The sequence below is a fragment of the Rasamsonia emersonii genome (assembly GCF_000968595.1).
Source record: "Rasamsonia emersonii CBS 393.64 chromosome Unknown ctg1118621760077, whole genome shotgun sequence".
In the NCBI taxonomy this organism is placed as follows: domain Eukaryota; kingdom Fungi; phylum Ascomycota; class Eurotiomycetes; order Eurotiales; family Trichocomaceae; genus Rasamsonia; species Rasamsonia emersonii.
Genome location: NW_013563210.1, coordinates 1 through 19,010, shown reverse-complemented (window position 1 = coordinate 19,010; position 19,010 = coordinate 1). Strand labels below are relative to the sequence as shown.

General features: G+C 50.9%; 6 protein-coding genes across 6 annotated transcripts; 4 read left to right on the top strand and 2 right to left on the bottom strand.

Annotated features, from left to right (window-relative positions):
- Positions 1 to 766: 766 nt before the first annotated feature.
- On the top strand, positions 767 to 1,564 carry T310_3723 (DUF985 domain protein; the record flags this gene model as incomplete). Its single annotated transcript, XM_013473410.1, has 2 exons — positions 767 to 1,372; positions 1,439 to 1,564. The coding sequence occupies 2 exons, from the start codon at positions 767 to 769 to the stop codon at positions 1,562 to 1,564; spliced, it is 732 nt and encodes a 243-aa protein (XP_013328864.1).
- An 800-nt stretch (positions 1,565 to 2,364) lies between these two features.
- On the bottom strand, positions 2,365 to 3,806 carry T310_3722 (Autophagy-related protein 18; the record flags this gene model as incomplete). The annotated part of the gene is made up of 4 exons (XM_013473409.1): positions 2,365 to 3,239; positions 3,299 to 3,458; positions 3,552 to 3,706; positions 3,755 to 3,806. 4 exons carry the CDS (start codon positions 3,804 to 3,806, stop codon positions 2,365 to 2,367), a joined length of 1,242 nt encoding a protein of 413 aa, XP_013328863.1.
- A 1,037-nt stretch (positions 3,807 to 4,843) lies between these two features.
- On the top strand, positions 4,844 to 7,653 carry T310_3721 (Leucine carboxyl methyltransferase family; the record flags this gene model as incomplete). The annotated part of the gene is made up of 4 exons (XM_013473408.1): positions 4,844 to 5,035; positions 5,107 to 6,771; positions 6,838 to 7,128; positions 7,195 to 7,653. 4 exons carry the CDS (start codon positions 4,844 to 4,846, stop codon positions 7,651 to 7,653), a joined length of 2,607 nt encoding a protein of 868 aa, XP_013328862.1.
- A 2,229-nt stretch (positions 7,654 to 9,882) lies between these two features.
- T310_3720 (Protein tyrosine phosphatase Pps1) lies at positions 9,883 to 12,192 on the top strand (the record flags this gene model as incomplete). The annotated part of the gene is made up of 6 exons (XM_013473407.1): positions 9,883 to 10,621; positions 10,671 to 10,757; positions 10,807 to 11,709; positions 11,773 to 11,893; positions 11,949 to 12,005; positions 12,066 to 12,192. The coding sequence occupies 6 exons, from the start codon at positions 9,883 to 9,885 to the stop codon at positions 12,190 to 12,192; spliced, it is 2,034 nt and encodes a 677-aa protein (XP_013328861.1).
- A 708-nt stretch (positions 12,193 to 12,900) lies between these two features.
- T310_3719 (DNA mismatch repair protein Mlh1) lies at positions 12,901 to 15,672 on the bottom strand (the record flags this gene model as incomplete). Its single annotated transcript, XM_013473406.1, has 6 exons — positions 12,901 to 12,951; positions 13,142 to 13,188; positions 13,256 to 14,972; positions 15,024 to 15,290; positions 15,341 to 15,520; positions 15,574 to 15,672. 6 exons carry the CDS (start codon positions 15,670 to 15,672, stop codon positions 12,901 to 12,903), a joined length of 2,361 nt encoding a protein of 786 aa, XP_013328860.1.
- A 435-nt stretch (positions 15,673 to 16,107) lies between these two features.
- On the top strand, positions 16,108 to 18,230 carry T310_3718 (Uncharacterized protein; the record flags this gene model as incomplete). Its single annotated transcript, XM_013473405.1, has 3 exons — positions 16,108 to 16,702; positions 16,777 to 17,016; positions 17,089 to 18,230. 3 exons carry the CDS (start codon positions 16,108 to 16,110, stop codon positions 18,228 to 18,230), a joined length of 1,977 nt encoding a protein of 658 aa, XP_013328859.1.
- Positions 18,231 to 19,010: the final 780 nt, after the last annotated feature.

The following is a 19,010-nucleotide window of genomic DNA, read 5'->3' as shown; positions in this document are numbered from 1 at the left end:
ATGGCCATTAGCACGTGTTTCTGCGCGTGGTTGTCTTCCTTTAAGGCGAGCGCGAAGGGTAGCCTCAGGCACCCCAAAAATCTCTGCAGCCTTCAGTATTGATTTGACTTTTTGATTTTTATAAGCTGCAATAGCCATTTGAATTCGGTTTTCTTGAGATAAAGGCATTTTTGATAGTGGTGGTGATAAAATGACGCGTTGAAAAAAGGAAGTGGTAGGGTGGAGGAAAATTCGTCGCTCGGTGGTATTCGTCGCTCGGTGGTTGATTACGTTAATTAATTCTAGCAATCTGCTTAGGTTTGCTGGCCTGCCACCAACAGTCTGGGGAGCCTGTTATTTGTCCGCGCATCGACTGGAATGCTCCGGCCACGAGGCAGAGATCCATGTGGATTAAATTGCTTGCTTGGCAGCGCATGCTGTCCTTCACTGTAGCGTCTGTAAACGAAGCATCTGCAAAGAGGGGGTGTAGCTAGGCGCTTATTTATTATTCCTTCAACGAAATATTATACATACTGACCTCCATCTCTGGACCTTGATATTTGGCTGTATTTACATCACCTTAGGCAACGATGCTGATATGAATGCATGTGCGAGGTTGCTGAGGCTGAGCACACTTATCAGCTGATAGTCCTTAGACAAAAAATTTATCGTCTGTCGGTCTCCGTCCGATTGCAACTCTGCCTCCATTCTACATTTTATTTTCACGATGCAGACAGAAGAAACAGATTATAAAAGAAGACATGAATAAAAAAAATTAAAAAAAAAGATGGCCCATCAATTAGACGTCCCCCTCTCGCAGATCAAGCCCGTCTACCCTCCCTCCCGCGGGGTCGGCCCCAAGCAAGAACCGCCGGCCGTCCAGCAGACCATCGACATCCTCCACCTGCAGCCGCACGTCGAGGGCGGCTACTATGTCGAGACCGATCGCGATCCTCTCAACATCCCCAATCCATTCCTCACTAATAAAGACCCGGGCACGGCGTACGAGGTGCCCGCGACTGATGTGACGTCGACCACGCGGCTGGCCGCGGGGCAGGACCATTCCACGCGCTCCGCCAGCACGACCATCTTTTACTATCTCACGCCGGGCTCACCGCTGGGCGTCTTCCATCGCAACCGCGGCCGCACCGTCCATACCCTCCACCGCGGACGCGGCCGCTACGTGCTGATCCACGCAGACGAGGTGCTGCGCGGCGATCGAGCTGCCCAGAACGGAAAGGCTCGGATCGAGTCCTTCGTCGTCGGGCATGACATCGCCCGAGGGGAGAGGCTGCAGTGGATCGTGGAGGGGGGCAAGTACAAGGCCAGTTTCTTGTTGCCCGATGACGATAATGACGATGGCAAGAAGTCGGAGGGGTTATTGATCAGTGAGGTATGTAATCTACGCCTTCTTTACTTTGTGGTCTGGTCAGTTTTATTGATGGTACCGTCGTGCAAGACTGTCGTCCCTGGCTTCGAGTTTGCAGACCACGATTTCATGCAGGCCAAGACGCTGGACGAACTTCTGACTCCAGAAGAGGCCAAGGAGCTGCAGTGGCTGCTGAGGGAGAAGTCCATTGGATAGAAGTCAGATGATAGGTAGTATATCTGGACAGTACAGGAATGTGGCATGTGAATCAAGGAGAATTGTCACGGACGCCTGCATTGGCCCAAACACATCGCGCTGATACGGAGTATTTTGTGCAAAGCTACGACTCGTTAGCAACTGAGCCTCGAGGGTCTTAGGTATGTAACGTGTCTCACAAACCTATCGCCAGTAGTCAGGAGGGTAAATATCCAGAGAGAAAAAAGATTGGGTTTTCCCGATAGGGAAGAGAACAGACAAAAGCTCCGCATGCCAAACTACCCTCCGGTTTATCTACAGATTCCCCCTTTCTGAACGATACTGTCAGAAGAGAAAATCTACGTTGCGTCCACAGGCTAGTGCGTAACAGGTTAATTTCAAGAGGAGATCCAGGGATTAAAAATTCGACTGCTCCAAAGGTATCGCTCAAAGGATGCCATTCTCATGACTGCAAGGATGTCGGTTCAACAAACCCCAAGAAATAACCGAGACTAGCCAAGTCCATCACGTTCGCATCATACAGCGAAGACTCATTAACGAACAGACAAACAAAAAGCAGAGCCTACCGTCCCAAAACATGAATTGCCCCAAGACTCCGAGAGCAGAATGCCGAAATAGATAATGCGCCTGCGTCAGACATGCACCATTGCTAAAGAACGAAAAGATCAACAAGACAGAAACTCGTAACAGTCAATAATAATCCATCGCGGATGTTCCAAGTTTGTCATTGGTATCAAGCACCCTAATCGGAAACCATCCGTTAGTAAACTGAATTCCAATCAGAAAGGAATAAGGAACACCTACGAGTATTGTTTCGTCAATGTGCCTTCTCCCCCCTTGGAGAGGTCAATGTTGAAGACATAGAAATTACCCTCACTCGTCACCACCATGACTTGAGGCGTGTTGCTGCTCATGGCCACGACACTTCTCACTGGACCCGAACTCGCACTTCCACCGTGTCCCTGGGCCGACCTGGGGAGTTTAATCCAGGCAAAGTCACGGGCCGGCTCCCACATTTCGCTCACGCCCTTCGGGAGATACCCTCCAACCCTGGCCGCAAAGGTGCTTCCGACGTTCTGCGAGGTCCGCCGGATCATTCCCATCAGTGTCCCATTGTGCTTCCTTGATGCAATGTCCGACACTTCTCTATCGCCAGCCGAGTCTTCTCCCGTGGGCGAATAGCCGGAAGAACTTTGACTGAGGGCTCTCTCCCCGGTAGGTGAACCGGGACCTCCCTCAGTAGATGAGCCTTGGTTGCTCAGTTTAAAGATATGGATGGTCTCCGTAGCAGACGAAACGCAAAGAAGAGTCGAGGTCGTATTGAATGACATGCTATATATTCTCGAGGGTATGGATCCTCGTCGGAACTGATAAAGCTTGTGACCATCCGGGACCGAAAACACTCGGATGATCGTCCCTTTGTCTGACGCAGTAGCCAGAAGCGTGCCCTCGCTGTTTAATGTGATACATGATAACGGAGATCGATGCGCTTCGACAACGTTGATGGCTTCCAGCTTCAACGTGTCAAAAATAAGGACGTCCCCGCTCGTGGGCGCTATATGCATGCTCCCCGGGGGTGTATGCGCAGGAGGCGCAAATGAAGAAGGAGGAGCCTTCTGCGGCAGTGGATATGCAAGATAGCAATTCTCGGAAGACGGCGACAACGCACAGATGGCTGCAGGGGAGATCAGGAGATGAATCAACCAGGAAGAGACGAGCAGCATCGAGACCTACCATTTGGATTCGGAGACGTTTCTATGGTATGCAGAAGCTTCATAGTCTGGATATCGTAGAGATAGATCTGGTCTTCGAGGACAATGACCAGCCTTTTGCGGTTCAATTTCACGGCTAGCACCGTGGTCGGAAACGTAAGTTCACAGATGGTCGATTGCCGCTATAGCACAGTCAACTTCACATCCTGCATTGAGAATATGCCGTACAATCGATTCCTCATTAGAAAAAGTACAGAGAAACCAAGACGACTGACCTTGGTGTTTGTGATTTGAAGCCGGCGGGGCGACAGAATCAGCGCCACTAGAGATGTTGAAAACAACATCTCTAGGATTGCTATGTTTCCTTCCTTGGTTTCATAGCTCTTGGCAAAGGGATCTGTCGTAAAGATGCGGAACCCTTTCGAAGTGCCTGGCAAGGGTGAGCAGTCGCATGGCTAGAAAGGACCAGATCACATACCCACAGCCAAATAGCTGTAGTCCTGGTTAAACGTCACAAAGTTCATGGACATCTTGCCGAGTGCATGCTATGGAGGATGGCGGCTCCAGCGCAGAATGTTTCTGGAGGATGGGTGACGCTCTGCTTTACTAAGGTACCCCGCTTCACCAATCAACCGGGGAGAGGGGACGCAACGGGCCCATAACAGACCAGACGCCGGGTGTTCAGGAGGAAAATGAGGTGCTTTACAGCAGAAAGATGGAGAGAAGGAGCCTCATGTCTGGGGAACCCGGGGATTAGGCAGCGTTCAGCCGGGGGCCTTCGCAGGGACGGTCCAGGTGACACCAAGAGGATGTTCACGCGTGTGGCGGTGTTGTTAGATTGTTCTGCTGCAATCGCGCGGCTCCACCGACACCGACGCTTGGACCACACCTTGATTGCGTTCCGCCGCCGATGGAGATTTGCGCACAACAGCCAGCCGTGACAGAACACCCAGCAGCCATGGGGTCAACGGGAAAATCAGCCATGGCGGGGGCGAGTACGAAGGCAGAGAGGGAGGCGGACCTCGTCATGGGGGTAAATGCGACCTTTCCCCCCGTCTCAACCTCCAGATCAGATCGATAATAGTTCGCTGACGACCGTCAGACGAATAACAGCAGTATCGTGTCGAAGCGCAGCGTCGAGCTCCGTTACTACCCGCAGCCCCATTTCTTCCGGTACTTCGTGAAAAAGCCCCAAAGGCGTGCCCCGTTGATCAATCGAGGATACTGGCTGCGCATGCATGCCATTGCAGAGACCGTTCGGCGTTTCTTGGAGGAACCATCGCATAACCCCAAATTTGTTGTGAACCTGGGATGTGGCTAGTGAGTGGATAGCTGAGAACTTGTCAGATAATGAGACGTAGGCTAAGGCAATCATCGTAGTGACCCGCTTCCCTTTCAGTTCCTCAGCGGCGAACAATCCCGGTGTAGAAATGCGACGTTCGTGGATATCGATTACGAGAAGCTGATGGCCACGAAGACGAACGTGATCCGGCAGACCAAGGAACTGAGGGATCTTCTTGGGGATGTGGAGGTGTTCCCCGAACAGAGCACCGTGCTGGTGCGCAGCATGCACTACATTGGCATTGGTTGCGACCTAAAAAACCTGAAGAAATTGGAGGAAGCACTGAAGAGCGAGATTGGCACCTCTCCGTCTTCAATTCTTTGCATCGCCGAAGTGTCCCTGACTTACATGGATGTCGAATCTGCCGATGCGCTCATCTCCTGGATACCAACCCTTGGTGAAGGTCAGAGCGGAATTGTGAGATCTGAAGCTGGAACAGAACGCAGGCTAACAGGTGTAAAGACGTCCGATTCTGTCTTTTAGAACAGTTCTTCCCAGATGGACCAGATCACCCCTTCGCTGTCACTATGATGAAGCATTTCAACAAGCTCCAGGCGCCTCTCCATTCCATTCACAAGTATCCGTCTCTGAGCGCTCAGGAGCAACGCTTTATCGATGCAGGCTGGAGACAGGCATGCGCACGGAGTCTACAGGATGTCTGGAATGACAACTCTTTCCTCAGCAGTTCCCAGCGACTCTCTCTGGATAAAGTCGAGGCATTCGATGAATGGGAAGAGTTCGCGCTCTTTGCCTCACACTATTTCCTCCTTTCGGCTTCTACTACTACAAAAGAAGGTGTCCATAACGGTTGCTCGAGGCAAACGCTATCCTCATCTGACCTGCAAACAACTCACCGCCTCCCCCTGAGACTTCTCCATGCACCTTCCAGCGGTCAGCGACGATACGGTGCTATTATTCCGGATAGCAGCACGTCGCTTGGTGTGCACGGCGGGCTGGGGAGCAAATCCCGTCTATTATCAACAGACGTCTACACCAGTTCTGACAGTGTCAAGGTCCCGGTCCGGCCTCTACCCCCACCGAAAATCCCTGCGCGGATGTGCCATACGGTAACAGCGCTGCGCGACGATGATTGTCTCCTTGTTGGAGGTCGCACGTCCCCTACGGCAGCCCTGAGCGACTGCTGGATTAGGGAGGGAGATGTGTGGACAGAGAGTCATCCTCTTCCCTCCTCTCGCTTCCGACATTGTGCGACCCGCTTGCATCTCAGCGACAAAGAGGATTGCGTTCTGGTCTACGGCGGCAAGACTGAAAAAGGTGACGTTCTGAACGACTGGTTGCTCTGGCATGGTCGAATTGGATGGCAGAGACTTGAAGTAGCTGGCGGTAGCCCTCCTGCACGTTTTGGGGCGTGCATGGAAAGTATCGATGGTTGTTCTGGGGTTTTGTTTGGAGGCATGACACAGGACGGGATAGTTCTGGACGATTTCTGGACGTGGACGGTATCTGAGCGCGGTGATGGATCAAAGATACTAGAATTAATTGACCAGAGCAAGAATTTTCAGGCTGCTACGCCTCTGGCCAAATTCGTGGGCCGGTTCGGAGCAACAGCTAACATGACTACCTATGGTCTGGTGATAATCGGTGGCATTGGTATGCAGGGCGTTGTGCCTGCCGACTACGAGATCATGCTTCTCAACACACAGGAATTGATACGCTGTCGGGCCTCTGATACACCGTGGACTGAAACTATATTGTCCGCTGTTGGTCTGGGGCACGAATTCAGCGGACCCCGTCCACTCCTGAGCGGCCATGTCTCGTGCGCTACAAGTCCTTCAGAGGTCCTGGTGGTGGGCGGCGGCGCAGTATGCTTCTCGTTTGGGACCTTTTGGAATGACGGCACGTGGCAGCTGCAGGACGCAACATCCGACCGCAACAATCGATGGGCCATGCTGCGGGAACCGGCAGCACCAGACGAGAACACACCAAAGCCGACGCCCCAGCCGAGCCTCCAGGAGCCAGCAAGTATGAACGAAATTAAACAGATTCCACGGCGAGCCATCAGAACTCCCGAGGAGTTTCAAGAAGTCATTGCGCAGTCCAGACCGGTCGTCATTCCAGAAGCCGACCTGGGACGCTGCACGGAGCTCTGGACGAAAGACTACTTGACCAGAACCGTTGGCTTCGACCGCAAGGTATGAGCACATAGAATTGTCAGATAATAGCCACTTTTTGATGTGCTAAAACAGGGAATTGTCTAGGTTGTGGTCCACGAGGCTCGCTCGGAGCACATGAACTTTCAGAAGAAGAACTTCTCCTATGTCACCAAGGATTTCGGCGCCTTTCTGGACGAAGTGTATGCCGGGAGTCGCCAGTATCTGCGTTCGGTTTCGGCCGATCAGCCATCGAAACTCCCTGCCAACCTGGCTGAGGACTTCCCCGAGCTGAAAAATGACTTCCATCTTCCTTCCCAGCTAGCGTTCGCCGAGGAGAACGCCCACAGCTCTCCACTGCGGATATCCGGGCCTGTTACGATGTGGCTCCATTACGATGTAAGACATGGATCGAAGCAATCTTTTTTTTATATGGGAGAGCCAGATACTGACAACTTGTTACAGGTCATGGCGAACGTCCTCTGCCAGATCCAAGGCCAAAAGCGACTCATTCTGTATCCTCCATCCGACGTACAGTACCTGCAGTTGCCCGCGGGCGCATCAAGCTCTACGATCGATATATTCGAGAATATGACTGACGGACGCATCGCTTCGATTCCGCACACCTCGCCGCACGAAGCGATCCTGAAACCAGGCGACATCCTGTTCATCCCCCCATTGTGGCTCCATACGACAGCTCCGGTGGGGGGCGTGAGCATTGCTGTGAATGTCTTCTTCCGCAACCTGTCCAAGGGGTATGCGGCTGGTCGAGACGTGTATGCCAACCGGGACCTGCAGGCGTATGAGAAAGGCCGCAACGACGTGGCGAAGATCGCACGCTCGTTCGAGGGCCTTCCGCCTGACATGGCTCGGTTTTATCTGTTGAGGTTGGCAGATGAGTTGCGAGAAAAGGCGTACGGGTGACAAGCCCAGCCTCTTCCAAAAAGTACTGTACATGTTGCTCCAGCGTTGTTGATAACTAACCTTGATGTGGATTATCTAATGGGGGTTCTACCTAACCGAGCCCCGCCTTGGCATGTGTCTCTACTAACCGTTCTCCGGCAAGGGAACTGCAAGCTGCGGGGTTGGTCGGAGCTTGGATCCCCTCGCGACCCACCTGCTCGTTCCGCGACTGCAGACCGCAGGAAGTCTGATGATGCCAGATGGTGGTGATGCGCTGGTGCTTTCGAACAATGGGATAGATGCCCTCACACGAAACGCTGTCGAGACACAGCGTAGGTGTACCCTACGGTCCCGAGTCTCTGTGTTTCAACCAGCTCGCTGTGTGACGTCTGAAATTTCCATGGTGCACACTCGCCATGCAGTGCTTCAAACGAGACCACCTGCAGGTATTAATAAATTTATTTACATGGCCCATTCAACGGGTCTTGCAAATAATGGCATTATTCCTAGGGACAACAATAACAGCCAAAAAAAAGGGTAAAAATTAAAAAAAAATATAAAAAGGAAAGAAAAATTAAGATACTCCATATAACTCAAGCTCCATGCACCTTGACCCTTGACTAGTAAAGTCCTTTAATTAATTATCGACAAATAAGACTACAATCAATAATAACTGATCCGTCGCAAAATAACAAATCGAACTTTCTGGCAGCAAACAACAATATTAAATGGCGAGGATTATTTCACCTTGTGCTACAAGCTCGACGATGACGTCTTCGTCCAAAGTCTCTTGTCTGGGTAGGGAAGCATTTTGCGAACACGTTAGGTAGACCGTAGGCGGGTGGGAACACGGATGCCGAATCCGGGGTTCGCGAGAGGAGCCCCCTCCTATGTGATAATGTAAGCTGTCAGCGGCGCATGCATCCACACGTTGAAGGTTGCGTGTCTTTGGGAACTGCCTACACGAAGAACTTATTGCTTAGTTTTTATTCTCGTTTGAACATGACGACTTGCAAGAATAATAATATGTAAGCCCGTCACTATCAGTTATCTAGTTTCTAGAGAATTTCCACTAGATTGAACTGAGTGACTGTGTTGTGATATCCACACGCTCATTTTAAACGTCACCGATACACTTGGCAGAGCAGCAAGCGGGCGCAAGCTCCACTGGCTGGACGCTAGCACTGCTGTCTTCCCTGCGCTAGTCCCTATTGGGCGCACGCGCGGGGTCGGCGCGGCAGGATGCGCGGCTTGCGTGACGCTGGTTGCTGCTGCTTCTCCTATCTCAAGATCGTCCTCCATCAGGCAGTAGGGCAGCATGACTCCTGTTGATGTACAGGGCAAACCAGAGAGCAAATGTAGCAAATGTAGCAAATGTACAGGATGGAATGTCGTAGGACCCAGTGGCCCATGCAGGACCAGATGGCCAGAGCCATGGCCATGCTCGCAGTTGTAGGCCAGCATGCGTGACAGCAGTGATTGCATTGCTTGTCCAGGCCCTGTTGTTGGCTTGTGGACATGCGTGACAGCCACTCGTAGCCAACCCCTCTCTCAGCCCTCCCGCGACATCAAAGCCAGAGCCCTGTCTTGCCGCTCTCCTTATCTGCCGTCCTTTGTATCCCATTGACTCTCCTTAACCAGTCTGTTATCCTTCTTCTTTACCCCCTTTCTGGCCAAGGTGGCTCCTTATCTGCTGCTTCGACGCCTTATCGCTCTCCACAGACTTAGTTGCTACTAGTTAGTCGTGCACGCGCCGGGACGTGGACCCGTCACCGCATCCACCCCCGCCGGAACAGCTGCGCGCATCAGCATTCTTGTCCCATTGTTATTGCCGAGCCTCCTGTCCCTTTTGTCGCGCAGTTTCTCTGTCCAAAAGAGATCAAGAGATTATTGATACCAAGGTCGTCAATTCCAGGTAGGTTGCTTCCACTCATCTCTCAGATACCAGTAATATGCCGTTATCACATATGCACACCTCCGCCGGGGGGAATCTAGCATTTCTGTCACAACTGTTGCTGACACAAGAAATCACTTCTAGGAGCAGAGAAAGCCTTGCTTGATAGTAGACGTCTCTCTGTTTTTATCGTGCCCTATTTCTATGCAGGTGCTGCAGAGGATGTGATCGCACTGCCTCTCTGCTCCTCTGCACGTGAGCAACTGGCCTCATTGCAACCTGCACAAGGCCGGACAATAGTTGCTGCAATTCGCCAAGAGGAGAAAGTGCACACCTGACCACAAGATCCCACGGCAATGGCGACCGTTGTTGTCCAGCAACAATCGGTTCGACACTCCTCCACTCCCCCTCCCGTATCCCCGGCATTGAGTCTGAATGCTCGCTCTCAGACTCCAACCCCGATCCCCAATAAGCATCTCCCTGCCTGTCCTTCAGGCTCAGCCTCGCAACGAGAATCCTCGGCAAAAGCCTCCCGCAACTCGCTATCATCGTTACTATATCCACCGGAGCGCTTCACCAAGTTATCCAAGTCTCCCCCGGTATATGAGATTGATGCCGCCACACTTTCTGCTGCTCTCGATCATTTGGCGACGCAGCCGTTGCCGGAGCCCAACCAAGTCTTCCCCTGGCTTCATGGGCTCCATCCCGAAAATGCCATGCAGCTGGCTTTCTTCGTCAATCGAAAACGGTCTCTGCGACGGACTCCAAAGTGCTTGCGAGCCATCACCATTATCAGCCTCAACGGTGACTTGACGAGATCACGCCTCAAGGGCGCCGTTTTACTAGACGAGGTGCTGGCGCCTTCGGGCTCTACATTCGTCGAAGCCGATCCTCCCGATGGATTTTCAGTTCGCAATTTCCAGATTCAGACCGCGAAGCTGGCTCCCCTGTCCGATATTGTTGTCTACGGAGACGGTGTTGACAAGTCCCAGCTGCTGCTCGCAGCGGAGAAGTTGGCTAGAGCACAGGCAAACTGGAGGAAAGTGCATGAACCAGCTCAAGAGACTCCTCTGTTTAATACCTTTGTGCTCTCAAGTGAGTTCCGCTTGTCGCTTCTTCTCCAGACATAGCTGACCCAAGACAGGCTCCTTTCAAGATATCGAGAAAGAATATCCTCACCTTGTATCTGTGGATTCTGAGGGACGGGTCACGGGCAATGTGATGGATTTCTGTAAGTTCAATGTGTTTCTGCTGGAGAAGGAAAATCTGACAGGCTTCAGTCCAATGGGAACGGATTGAAATGTGTAACATGTCGAAAGCATCGGAAATCTCAAACAACGTGTGGCTGGGCCCGAGTCCGGACGTCCTTCTGACGCCAGGAGAGAGTGAACAGATCGAGGCCGAAGATTTTGACGTATTGATCGAAGCCAGTGATCTGGCCAGTATTCCTGGCCCTCGGGTCTTGGATCAGATCAACCAGCAGCTTGAGAGTAACCCCCATCAGCGGCTGATGATACAATTTCCGTCTTCGGGAAGTATCGTACTACCGTCTGACCGGAGTCGAGATGTGGATGATTTTGTCAATACGGTCCGCTGGATATACTATCTTGCGAATCCTGAAGAGGTCGATTCGGATGTGGATGCCGACGGCGACACTCCGATGGTGTCGCAGAAACCCCCTCGTAAGATTCTGATTCACTGTGCTGATGGTTATACGGAGAGTTCACTTTTGGCGGTCGCATATTTTGTCTTTGCCGAGGGAGTTCCTGTCCACGAAGCCTGGCTCAGGCTTCACTGTGAGAAAGGGCGCAACTTCTTCGCTTATCCTTCAGATGTTACCTTCTTGCGGACCATTCAGGACCGATTACTCCATGCGAGTCCGGCTGCACAGGGTCTGAATCTGTCTCGCATATCCGAGCCAGCTTGGATCGACAGGATGGACGGGTCTCTCCCCAGTCGGATCCTGCCCTACATGTACCTGGGCAATCTGGCGCACGCCAACAACCCGGAGCTCTTGTGGGCTCTGGGCATCAGGCGAATCCTCAGCATTGGAGAGCCGGTGTCGTGGACAGACGCTGAAGTCAAGAAATGGGGAGAGGAGAATTTGATGTTCATCGACCAAGTTCAGGATAACGGGATAGATCCTTTGACACAGGAGTTTGATAGATGTTTGGGATTCATTGGTGGGTTTTGGCCTTTTTTTTTTGCTTGAATTAGGTCATGACTAATCCACAATTTCACGACAGAGAAAGGAAAAACGGATGGATTGGCAACTTTAGTACACTGTCGAGTTGGCGTTTCGAGGTCGGCAACCATATGTATTGCGGAAGTTATGGCATCTCTGGGACTTTCATTTCCAAGAGCATAGTAAGTTAACGGCAGTGTTAATTTCTTCAGCTCAGCTTGACTCACAATGAAACAGTTGTTTTGTTCGCGCTAGACGGCTCAATGTGATTATTCAGCCACATCTTCGCTTTGTGTATGCAGTTCTTTTTTCTCTACTCGTTTCTCTGTTAACAAAACTGACGAGAGCATGCAGGTATGAACTTCTAAAATGGGAAGAACTGCAGTTGGAAAAACGGAAGCAGCCACTGAGACGAGAGCTCGAATGGGCTACCATCGCGCGGGAAATCGCCTTGATGAACAGGCCGTATTCGAGGCAGTAGCGAGGCCGGCCAATTTTCCAGCAGCAGGCAGCAGGCATCAGCCTGTTTTGTCCTGATGATCAAATGATCGGATAATCTTTTTTTTCTTGAGGGACGAACTTTTGTGACGTACGGCATCGATCTATACATAATACTGCCCTCAACCTCGTCATCATCATGAACCCTCTTGCATGCAATTTCTTTCTCAGTTACCTGAAGCAAGCAAGCCGGCAAACACGCAAGCAAACAATCGGGTATGGTTTTGTATGGTTTTGTATGGTATGGCATAGTATGGTATGATCTGGATGGATGGATGGATGCAATCTCTCACGCGGAATGAATCATGTTAATGATGATAATGAATTGAATTGAATGGGTTGGATGTGATTTGAACAATGGACGAATCATGAAATGAATGTATGGATGGATGGATGAATAACCTGGGTTTCGATGTTTGATTGATTGATTTGATTTGATTCGATTGAAAGTTTTCTTGTTTTTTTCTTATTTTTTTTTGTTCTTTCTGGCGTCTGGTTTGTTCTGGTCTGGTCCGGTCCGGTCTGTCTATCTAGTCTAGCTTCTCTTCTTTTTTTTTTGTTCTTGATCGGGTCTGCTTAGCCTTTTTTTTTAAAAAAAATTTTTTGTTTTAATTTATTTAGGCTTGTTTTATTTGATAACAATGCGAAGTTTCTTCGGTCATGTGTTTATTTTTTTTTATAGTTCGACTATTTATTTGCGTTGATAAGGTGTTACATAGCGAGAAAGATACGATATTCTGTTCTATTATTGTACTGTATCAAGTTCCTTTTTTTTCCATTAATGAATGCCCTGCACTTGTATATCATATCAATATAATCTATACGGTCACACAATCAGACTTGGAAACGTTAAAGATTACGGGTAATAAATAAATACAATCTAGAACAGGTGTAAAAAACAAAAAAAAGAAATAGACGCCAATAATACAAACCTGGTTTCCTATCACAGGCAGTCCTGTTCCCGTTCCCGCTTTCAATCCTACACGAGTCTGGTTGATTGGAACACTGACGGATGATTTAACATCGCTCAAAAACCCGATACAGACCTTTCAGATCTGCCACTTCAACCACGCCGTTCAGGAGGGACCCCGTCGCGACCAGTCGTGCCCGGAGAGCTGGGAAGATGACGTGTTCCAGCATCCGGGACAGCTGGTTCCGGCGGGTTGTGATCGTCTCGTCTTCGTCTTCCACCCTGGATCCAGGGCTGGGAGAGGGCACTGTTGCCGCTGTTGTTTGGATTTCTTTTGCAGCGTCCGTCGTCTGCAGGTCCGAATTTCCTTCGGCTGATTGCTTCCGACGAGGGGTTGGAAGCTGCTCAGGAGTGTAGAATGCAGCGAGTTCCCGCAAGAAGGTGCGGAAGCACTCCTCCTCGGTTTTCCAGTTGACGTACGGTCCCAGCCGGAGCAAAAACCGCGGCAGCTTCGCCAGCGATGGGACGTACCCCTTCAGCATGAGCGGGATCGAAAGGAGGTCTCCGTCTTCGGAGATCTGGAGGGAAAAGTACTCATCCAACATTTCACGCCGATCGATGAGCGTCTTTGCAACCATCTCCGGAGCCTGGTCGAAGATGTCCTCACTATCAGGTCCCTGTCGAAGCGCGTATTCTTCTCGCTCCGCCTCTGCGGCGATTTTGAGCAGATCGATAAGTTTCGGTGCCGGGTCCAGCTTGATGACTCCGAAATTGCCAAAGTCTGTGAGCCCCACCTGGTAGAAGAACTCATTGCATATCATTCCATAGTCGACGAGATACAGTTTCACTCCTGACTGGATAGCTGCGATCCTGCGCCGCTCGTCGACAAGACCAACGTATGTATGCGTGGCAAACATTTCGGTCAATCCATTGTGCATGGCCGCGCGGACAGCAGCGCGAAGATTTTTCACAGACGTTAGGGCAATTCGAATAGGTTCGCGGTCAGTAGTCTCGTAGTGCATCCCATCGTCTGCTGCAGCAGAGTCGTCGCCATCTGTCCGGCCTTGGCCCGGGGGGGTCGCAGATGGTAGCATCGATGTGATCTTACGCATTCTCGAGTCCGTGCGGACTAGATTATGCTCATACGGCTTCTGAGACGCTGTAGCTGCTCGACGACCTGCTTTCTCCGCTTGTAAGGTAGTACTCGAAGCTGTTGTATCCTGAGCCGCAGCCTCAGGAGCCCTGACTCCTGGGAGCAGAGTCTGGGTCATGAAAGTCCGACTGGAGTCCACCTGCGCCAGCTTCGACCGGATCTCGCTGCAGATCAACTCGATAATTTCGTCTTCATTGAGAAAGTTCACCTCGCGTTTTGTAGGATGGACGTTGACATCCACCCGCTGCGGCTCGATTTCCAGGTCAATGTAGGCGAAAGGATGGCCCCCTTTCGGAAGAAAGGTCGAATACGTCTGTTCGACGGCCTTCCGGAGAGCAGAAGACTCAACAGAACGGTGGTTGATGAACAGGAGGATCACTGTTCGTTTGACATGGTAGTTCGCGTTGGTGACATAGCCGGAGGCCTTAAAACCCAATTTCTTTTTGTCCTCGACGCTGAACTCTATCAGTTCGTTGGCCACGGCACTGCCATGGATTTGACGAATCCGGTCTATAGTACTTGTGTTTGCCGCCGTGGAGATGCTGACTCCGGAGTCGCCATGCTTTTTGCACGAAAATGCTACTCCCGAGCAATGAACAGCGTAGCGGCCAACCACGTCCAGGATCTTGGCGTACTCTTCGCTAGCCGATCTAAATGCTCGCCGGCGAGTCGGGACATTGTAGAATAGATCCTCGACCTCCTTTGGGTCAATCAGGTGTCAGACAGCGTTATTCTGGGGCCGGTGACTTACAGTTATCTGAGTGCCCCCGCGTCCAGCGGTAGGCTTGGGTTTCGCACTTTGGCCAGGCTTGGCTGGAACAAGCTTCCCATCACTGTAGTGTGCCCTCCAAGCACAGCTTGAATTGGCAGTCTTCGTGGTGACAGTGAGATGGGCAATGTGACTGATGCTTGCCAGCGCCTCACCGCGGAATCCATATGTGCCAATGGAAGAGAGGTCCTCGAAGGACCTCAATTTCGATGTTGTGAACCTTTCGCAGAGGATAGGGAGATCATCCGGCTACGTTTACAGTCAGCTTCCAGCTCTCATATACGATGAAGAAAACTCACATCTATCCCATGTCCGTTGTCCGTAATCTGGAGGAGCTTAAGGCCGCCGTCTTTGACTAAGATCTCAATCGACGTGGACCCTGCATCCACCGAGTTCTCGATTAGCTCCTTCAGCGCATGCATGGGAGCCACGATAATCTCCCCGGCGGCGATTTTATTGACAACATCTGGATCGAGCGCCTGGCTGTTTTAGAACCAGGAACAAGTCTCGAGATGTTCTTGAAGTTACTAACCTGGATTCTTCGGGGAGGTCCAGAAGGCAGCTCAGCTTCAGCTGCTGAGCGCTTGGTTCCACGTGGCTCCGTGTTCTCTATCTCCATCTCATCATCCATGGCTAGCAAAAGATGATTTCTGCTTAATATGGCGTGTTTCTGACTATGGAGAATGATGGAGACGACATGCCGCCTTGGACCGGGCAGTAGTCACTTTAGGAACCCAGAATGAAGCCCCACCCGGTTTAAGATTACTCCTTCTTTGCTTCGGACTGTTCCGTGACTGACGGAAGCTGTTTCTGTATCTCTGGACAATAGGAGATTAGATTATTTTTCGAGCAGCCGGTGGACCCAAGAATGTTGCTGACGTCCCGTGGCGCCGCGGCTTCGGGAAGACAGTTTGATTAGCTGCGCAGCTCTCCGCAAGCATACGCGATGCGTCGGCTGCCGCTTCAGCACCGCGGCATGACAAGTCATTTTGTTTCAATCGCTCCTGCGATGCTAATGATATGATCCCCAAAGCTCCAAAGGAGCAGAGTTGCATATGCGCCAACGATGCCTCTCTCTAGGAGAGCCTTCGTTGCCGACGAGGAGCTTGGGAAGAAAGACGACGATCGCCGACCTGTTCCTGGCCGGGTGAAAGCTCCATCTCTTCCAACATGGAGATTCCCTCGACGGCGGCGATTATTGCTAATCCTCATTGGCGTCTACCTGCTGTATCTTTTCTTCAAGCATATGCCAACCGACCTCCCACCCGCCATAGAGCGATATGACCCTCGATTCGCGACTGGACAGAGCGGCTGGTCCACCCAATCTCCAGGGTCGGCTGGGCGCCCACCACCGAGAGACAAGGACGCAGTGAGTGATGCGGAGAAATACTATTACAATGGGCCGGTCAGATACCCTCATCTCGCGCAGTCTCTTTACCGTGCGCGACAGTCGTTGCGCCATCCGGAAGATAATAGCGGGGTGCTCTTCGCGGCTTCCGACCTACAAAGCGTTGCAGACCTCATACCTCTGGCCTGCGAGATGGCTCGCCAACGGATAAATACGGTTCATTTTGCATTGATGGGACGGGATGAGGTGTCGATCGAGGGTATACAACGCGTGAATGGCATTAGCGACGAGAACTGTCCGCTGTATTGGCATGGTGAGTTCCGCTCTCTTCCCCTAACAGACGGCCATTGATTCTGACATCCTTCGTTATTCTAGACAGCCGCCCAGATTATGCGACGTGGTCTACGGATATCCGAATGGAGGTTTCTGTTATGGCAGGCTTGGACTACATGAGAGCATTTTTGAATCCGAAGGTCGTCATAGCCCATGACGGGTCTCGGGACGACTCTTTTTTCTGGAAAGGTGTCAAGCAAAAGACAGAACAGAGAGGAATGTCTCTCATTGCCCTTTCCGTCAGAGCTAGAGATCTTATGTGGATATCTAACCTAGACAGCAATTCTCTCAAAGGTACGCGACCTGCAATCATCTGTCTCTGTTGGTCTTTCTGTAAATTTCAAGTCGCTAACACCTTGGTCGTAGCTTGGGATAAAGTTCATGTTGAAATGCTCGTTCATGCGCCATCGGAGTCTTCTGGGTCTCTAATTAGACTGCTGAAGTCTCTCGAGAAGGCTGACTACTTGGGTTCTACTCCCGCTTTGACCATTGAATTGCCGCCCCGTACAGATCCACTTTTACTTGATTTCCTTAAGAGTATGCATTGGCCAAGCCGGTCCTCAGAAAGCATAAGGCTTCGTCGCCATGTCCAACCTCATCGCATAACGCCAGAAGAATCCTCTGTCCGAACAGTCGAATCCTTCTACCCTAGGGATCCAAGCATGAACCACGTGCTCGTTCTCTCTCCGCAGACGGAGCTATCCCCATCCTTTTTCCATTATCTGAAATATACCATTTTGAAGTACCGATACTCGACCCATGCCGTGAACGAATCTTCTCAACTACTTGGCATCTCCCTCGAGCTGCCATCTTCGAAACCTACTGCTGAAAGCGGCCCATTGATCGTGCCTTCTTCATCCTCTGATATACCCTTTTTCCGCTGGCAAATGCCAAACAGTAATGCAGCATTGTATTTTGGGGATAAGTGGGCCGAATTTTATTCGTTTCTGTCAAATCGTCTCATGGCCCGCCGCTCTTCAGATGACGTGTCGCGGACGAAAATGATTTCGAAGAAATTCCCGGCGTTTATGGAAAATCTGCTGGAGTTGATTCGAGCCCGAGGATATTATATGCTCTACCCGTCCTTTCCAGCCACGCAGGCCTTCTCTCTGGTAACGGTTCATAATGATCTTTACCAGCCTCCAGAGGAGTTTATCTTTCACGATTCGCAAGACTCCGAACAAAACGACGCCGCTCTTAACGATATAGAGCAGAAACTTACCGAGGACACAGTCTTGGAACTTGGTTCCATTGAGCGGCCTTTGTCTCAAGCGTCCACTCTGACCACTCTCCTGCATAAGCTCCCGCAGCACCTTCCGGACCTGAGTTCTCTGCCGCTTTTGTCCTACAATGGGGAGAAGCTATCCAACCAGGAAGCTGAACGCGAAGCCCGGGAATACGCAAGGACGTTCAGTGCAGATATCGGTGGATGTCGAGAACTCCCTCCAAAAGGCGAGGGTGAAAAGGGTCTATGGAGTGTCGAGGATATTTTTTGCTTGGGCGATTGAATGATGGTCTGCAGCATATTGGAATGACGGCTGGCACTGGTGGTCATCCTGTTGTTATACAATCAGGGCGTTCTGAGGGCGTTATTTGGCTAGGATACGCGGCGTTTTGGATATTGATTCCGCTACCGTCAAATGTATATCAGCCTTGATGAATTATCGGTGATTTGTTTTCCAACGTAATGTGTATTTTGCCAGTAACTGCATTGTAGATTACCCCGGTCACGTGAGGGTTATAGAGACGAGACCTCTGATTTCTTACACGAGAAACCACCGAATTCTCTTGAATACTGCGGAACCCACAGAAAGCTTTTCTTGCCAATTTATCTTTGCAGCATTCATGATGGCATTTTGGCTTGTAAGTCTCGATGACGCCAGAATCAAGTAGAGTCTTGGCGCAGGGCGGGATGCTCACAAATGTCTTACATAAGCGCATATATTAACGTAATCAACCACCGAGCGACGAATACCACCGAGCGACGAATTTTCCTCCACCCTACCACTTCCTTTTTTCAACGCGTCATTTTATCACCACCACTATCAAAAATGCCTTTATCTCAAGAAAACCGAATTCAAATGGCTATTGCAGCTTATAAAAATCAAAAAGTCAAATCAATACTGAAGGCTGCAGAGATTTTTGGGGTGCCTGAGGCTACCCTTCGCGCTCGCCTTAAAGGAAGACAACCACGCGCAGAAACACGTGCTAATGGCCATAGATTAAAGGCTATTGAAGAGGAAACACTTATTCAGCGATTACTAGAGGCAGATAAACGAGGTTTTCCA